The sequence below is a fragment of the Hemicordylus capensis genome, chromosome 2, assembly GCF_027244095.1.
Source record: "Hemicordylus capensis ecotype Gifberg chromosome 2, rHemCap1.1.pri, whole genome shotgun sequence".
NCBI classification, from domain to species: domain Eukaryota; kingdom Metazoa; phylum Chordata; class Lepidosauria; order Squamata; family Cordylidae; genus Hemicordylus; species Hemicordylus capensis.
This window is the reverse complement of record NC_069658.1, coordinates 400,177,201-400,183,200: the sequence shown is the minus strand read 5'-3', so window position 1 is coordinate 400,183,200 and position 6,000 is coordinate 400,177,201. Positions and strand designations below refer to the sequence as shown.

Below are 6,000 nucleotides of genomic sequence, written 5' to 3'. Positions count from 1 at the left end.
CTCCTTTTCTATCTCTGCTTTCTCCTCCCGCCACGACATATAGATATAGCGTGACGTTTCCTAAATGGTTGTATAACCACACGAGAAGGCTGCATTCAGACTGGGGTGTTCTCGCGGCACGCAGTCTTTGGTTTTATCATTCTGCTTTCAGCTGCGAGCGAAATAGCAAGCAACTGCGTTTCCGCTTATGCGGCCGGGTGGTGGGTAATTCCCCCTTCCCCAGCGCCAAGTGGATGTGTGGGAGGACGATTTTCGTTGAGACCACACATTTAAAGGGTTAAAAACTCCATTTCCCCACCCCCGGTTCCAATCCTAATTTATTCTCCCCACCCCCATTTCGAAAAACAGAAAATGGACGGAGGGCCATAATACCGTTTAGAAAGGAAAGGGTTAACGCCAGAGAGAGTCCTATCGTGGGAAAGGAAGGGCAGACCATAGAGAGAGGGCATGCCTAGAGCGACACAGAGGATGATGTCTTCACCAAATGCTAGGGGCCCCTGCAGTCGAGCAAGAGGGCGTTGCGTGTTCTGGCGAAGCGGACGCAGCAGCAGGTGGGCCGCGTTGCGTCAGAGAAGACCGGGCGGATCTGCTTCGTTCCTCCGCCCCTTTAGGCTGAGGATCGGGCCCGACAGCGGCCTAGCGGCAGTAACAGCAGCGGCGCTACTCCCTTCTTCCTTAACGCGGTGTAGACACGTGTGTGCATGTGCGCGCACGCGGGGCGGGTGCCTGCAGAATCCCGGATGGTGAGTGCGGGGCTGGGGTGATTCGGAAGGGGGGTCGGGGGAGTCAAAGCCAGCCCCAGCTCTATTGCTTTCCTGGGGAGTGGAGAGAGTCGGGGCAAGGTAGGTTCAGGATCCTGGGTGGGGAGAGTCGGGGTTCTGAAGAGGGTGGACAGCTCTGGCTGAAGCTATTCCTGGGGATTTTTCTTCCCCCATAATCCCCACCACCACCACAAATCAAGCCATTGCATTTTCCAGAATTGCTTGCAATAGTCACCTGGAGCTGGTACCTAGTCCAGGAGGCTCCAGGCCAGTCCTGGAGGATTTCTGAGTGGATCTCCTGCCAGGTTGGATAAGAGCACCCCGATCCCATCTGGCCTTGCTCCCGGCTTGCTTCTCTCAGTGCCAGCCTTGTGATTCCCTTGTAATGCACGGCCCTCTATTTTCACCCGGCTCCCACGGCTTCCGATGACCGGAACGCACTGCCCTCTCGCCAGGTTCTCCTAGAAAGCCCAGTGGATCAGGGCGCCTGTCTGGCTTGGGCAAGTGTTGGTGCTGCATGGAGGAGGAGCGCCAAGGACGCCGCTCTGGGGACCAGGCCTTGGGCAAGATCTTCTAGGAAAGCAAACAGATGTAGATGCCCTTTGCACCAACGCAGTGTGCTCCAGGGCTCCTTGGAATCCGCTGTTGCTAACCGAGTCGCTTTCGGGCAACCGAAACGGAGGCGCTTCCCCTGGTGCATGTGGTGATTGTGCGTGGATGGCCAGCAGTGCGTTGTGTAAAGCTAGCTGGGTCGAACGTGCATTCTGGCTTGGGCAAGGGAAAACGGGGCCTGCCTGCCTGTATCTCCTACTTTGTTGCCTTGATAGGCAGATCAGGAGGTGGGGAAACATTCTTGCGTTCGAGCTGGGCTGTGGAAAGCATTTTCCTTGTTCTTTGCTACATTCTGGTTTTCTGGGCCTGACCCCCTCGATACAATCTTGGCCACCCCATCAATCGATATTCTAGCTCTCGGAAGGAACTTCCACTGTTCTTTCCATTCCCACGTGAACCACTGAGGCCATCTATACCTGAGAACGTGTGGGGGGCCAAACATTGTGTGCTTCGTCCTCCTAGTGCTTCCAGACTGAGCCCCAGAACAGCATTCCTTCAATGACTGTTGTTGGTGCCTGCCTACTTTTTAGTTTGTGAGTTTTTTTGTCTCCGAAGGGCTTCCTTCATATTCTTTTTCTGTGTAAACATATTTGAGAACTTGTACTTGAAAAGCAGTAGAACAATAGCTTGCTGACTTGCTTTTCAATCTGAAGGGTCACAGGGCAGCAGGGTCCACCACCACTGTTCCCTTCCTATTTCTAGCCGGTGTCCTTGACTACTGGCTTGGATGCTGCTGCTGTGGCAAGTATCGGCTGAGGTCTGCACCCCTTGTATATGATCTTAAGTACATTATGTGGTATTTAGCTCGTGTGTGATGGAGGTGTTCCGATGACCTCCCCCCCAACCCCCACAATTAGAAGAAAGTGGGAAAGCACTGTGGAGGGGAAACAGGGTGTTTGGACATCTGAATCAACCTATTGTTTGGACATGTTGTCTAAATCAACCCTTGGTGATCGACATTAGGCTGGGAGAGCTGTTTCTGGAAGCTGGAATTTCTGAAAAGCCTTTAAAGGAATAGCCAGGCAAAATGCAAGCCTGAGTGAAGTATTCTGGTTAAGGACAAGTTATCTATTAGCGGCCTGCAAAGTACAAGGATGCTGGTATGGGGGAGAAGGTACCACATGGTATTTCTAAGGACTACTCCATATATGGTACAGATGGAGTAGTTACTGTTGAAAATCGGTTCCGTGTGGTGTGGATTCCAGATGGGAGTTGTGTAACAGCTGGACATGCTCACCGGGTCGGTAGTCTCCACATCAGCAACCTTCAAAGTAGTGCATTATCCTCATGGTGAACTGTCTGCTTATGTTACTATCTATCCCCAGGCAGAGTACAACCCATCCCCAGGCAATGGTACAAGTGTGTTTTGGTGGTAGCCATGCCACTTGCATCATGTAATAAGCCTGGCAGAGTAGTTGCAGCCTTTCTAGTAAAAGTCTCCCGTATGTACTTTGTGGTACTCATAAGAGAGTGTGGCTGATAGAGAATTTATTATGATGTAAACCAGTGTTCCCTCTAAGGCATGTGCATGTGTGTGCACTCACACGTTCTTTGATGTCTGCTCAGTTAATTTTAGATTCTGCTCAGATTGAATCATGAAGGTCCCATTCTGAATGCATATGTGCACACACTGCCTTGATACTGCTGCACAGAATGAAACTCATTCCACACACAGATGAGAAAAATTAGAGAGAACACTGATGTAAACCTCTCTTTGTTCAGCAACTAAGTATGGCGTGTCTATCAGGAAGGCCTGTTGTATGTGCAACAAGGATTTTTACATTCAGCATGGCAACAATATTTTAAATCATTCTGCATATGCAGAGAGACCTGAGATTCTATTTGGGATGTTGTCTCCCTTCCTTTGCTAGTCAAATGCAATCCTCAGGTGATTCTGTCAGCTCTCTCCCCGCCCCCACTTTATATGCTGCGGCTAAGGTTTCTGAGGATGTGGCAAATCTCAGCCTTATAATTAAAGGCCTTGGTATGTGTTCTTTGTCAAAAAGCAAATTGCCTTGTGGCTTAGATTGTTCCAGAATGCAGAGTAAAACCAAAATGCATACAATGGCCCTTGTTATCTGCATTTTCAGCACTCAGTTTCATGTATCTGCAGTCAGGCAGTATATACCTCATCATCTGCGGTACACGGCTTTGCATATCTGCGGGTTTCGGCAGCACAGTTCTGCCCCTTACATGGTAATGCTCTTGCTGCATGTGCTCATGGATTGTGAGAGGACCTTGGAGGATGGTTTGTTCAGCATATTTTTTGTGTGCTTCTAAAAGCCACTTAATGGCGCAGCAGGGAAATGACTTGACTAGCAAGCCAGAAGTTACCAGTTCATATCTCTGCTGGTATGTTTCCCAGACAGTGGGAATCACCTATTTAGGGCAGCAGTGATATAGGAAGATGCTGAAAGGTATAATCTCGTACTGCTCGGGAGATGGCAATGGTAAACCCCTCTGTATTGTACCAAAGACAACCACAGGGCGCTCTGGTCACCAGGAGTCGACACTAACTCAATGGCACACTTTACCTTTAAAAGCCATTTTGGGTAGCATTTGTATGTATCCTTAGGGAGACATTGGGAGCCTTCAGGAACCATTGCTCTGGAGCTTTTGGAGCCGTTCCTGTGGAGCTTCTTGGAGACATTTTCTGGAGCCTCTTGTAGCATTGTGTTGTGCTTGTAAGATGCTAATTATCACTTTTATCAATTTAATTTTAATTTTGGTGATTTTTAAATTAAACATTTCAATTTTTTTTTCAAATTTTGATAATTACAGTACTGTGTTTTATTTAAATTGAATTTTTAATTGCAATTAAAAATTAAAAATAGATTTTAATTATTCATTGAAAATGGATTCTCCTCTCACTCCTTGATTCTCGCACACTCCTCTGTGTGTTTACTTGAATTGGATTTAATTTTGTGCTGCCTCTTTGGCCAACCTACCATCCAATCAGGCCAAGGGGCTTGTGCTGCTAAGTGATGGACTTCAACAGTGGGGTGAGGAGACATCATGGTTACGCATTGCTGGAGGAGCTGGAGAGCGGAGGTGGCCAAGGTACAGTGCTGTGCTCCATCCTTATTTCTGCTTTTACCCTGTCTCTTCGGTGATTTTTCAGTTGTTTCCCTGGGCTCTGGAACCTAATCCCTGACCCCTTCCCATTGACTTAAGGTTTCATTATCCTGGTTGTAAGCCAGAACAGAACCCCTGTGAATAACAGCTGCCTGTAACTGCTTTTTCATAAGCCAGTTCCCAATTAGTTGCAGAGCACCTTGAGAATTTATTAAGATCTTGTTTGAGTCTCAGGTGAGCTCCTCCCTGGCAAAACCTCTTCTGGTGGACTGTCTTTGCTTTGGGATGTTGAGGGGTGCATTAAAGATTCTTAGAAACTTGTGTGGCTGTAATTAACAGTCTGACTTATAGGGATGGAATCTTGGGACATGTATTTCATAGCTTCTGTCATATGTATTGAGATTTCATCTTGGCTTTCAGATAAGTGAGTTCCTAGCTCTTATGATGAGCCAAGGTGAAAGTGCAAGAAAAGTGTAGTAGTTGCTGCAAAAAAATGTAGAGTCTCAGTTGAAACACATTGGAAAAGTGATACGCACCTTTCTAACTTGCTGAATTCTGAATAGATAACATGCAACTATGTTGCAAACTGTTGGGTTAAATGTAGATTCCCTGGTAACAATGTTGTTGAAATCAAATCCATGGTAATGGGTCTTTTCCTCAAGCCACTGTGGCCCTGTTCCTTTCTCTTGCAGCTTTGCTCTCTAGAGCGAAGTTTCTTTGCTGTCAGGGCAGCCCTTGCCACCACAAGGTGATGCATCATGCCCATAGTGGACAAGCTGAAAGAAGCCCTCAAGCCTGGGCGGAAAGACTCTGCTGATGATGGTGACCTGGGCAAGCTGTTGGCTGCTTCTGCCAAGAAGATCCTGCTGCAAAAGATTGAGTTTGAACCAGCATCCAAAAGCTTCTCCTACCAACTGGAGAGCCTCAAGAGCAAATATGTTTTGCTGAACCCGAAGACGGAAAACCCCAGTCGGCACAAAGGTTCTGAGGAGGGCCCCATCCGGAAGCAAGGTGCCTCACATGCCGTGCTGGAATTCTGGGGAACTTGCTTTGTACCTCTTGGGTCTGACCTTGCTGATCCCTCTTCTTTCTCACTGACAGGCAGCGAGCACATGCTGGGAGGTGATGGAGTCCCAGCCCCACAGAAGGTCCTCTTTCCTGTGGAGCGTCTCTCCCTGAAATGGGAGCGGGTGTACCGTGTCGGAGCTGGTCTCCACAACCTGGGCAACACTTGCTTCCTCAATTCTACCTTGCAGTGTCTGACATACACTCCACCTCTAGCCAATTACCTGCTTTCCAAGGAGCACAGCCGTAGTTGTGAGTGCAATATTGTTGGTTTTGGAGTGTTGTTTCCCCCCCCTATGCTAAGGGGCAGCACCTCAGTCAGTGAGGCGAGTCTCACAATCAGTGAGGCGAGTCTCACAATCAGTGAGACTCGCTGTAAGGGGGTTAGCGGGGAGAGTGGGCTTAGCCCACTCTCCCTGAAGATGATCAAGGCAGCAGCCCTGGGCAGCTGGATCAGCTGCCCACATGACTGCCAGCTCTGTCACGG

At 48.6% G+C, this 6,000-nt stretch overlaps 1 protein-coding gene across 5 annotated transcripts in view; it reads left to right on the top strand.

Moving 5' to 3' along the window:
• The first annotated feature begins 306 nt into the window (after window positions 1–306).
• Window positions 307–6,000, top strand: part of USP36 (ubiquitin specific peptidase 36) — a 28,340-nt gene continuing 22,646 nt past the window's right edge. The window contains exons 1-4 of one of the 5 annotated variants that reach the window (XM_053292627.1): window positions 307–743; window positions 4,333–4,433; window positions 5,141–5,459; window positions 5,550–5,765. In XM_053292627.1, coding sequence (XP_053148602.1) covers window positions 5,207–5,459; window positions 5,550–5,765 — 469 coding nt within the window. In that variant the 5' untranslated portion in view covers window positions 307–743; window positions 4,333–4,433; window positions 5,141–5,206. The other 4 variants (XM_053292628.1, XM_053292630.1, XM_053292632.1 and 1 more) reach the window with 4 other exon arrangements.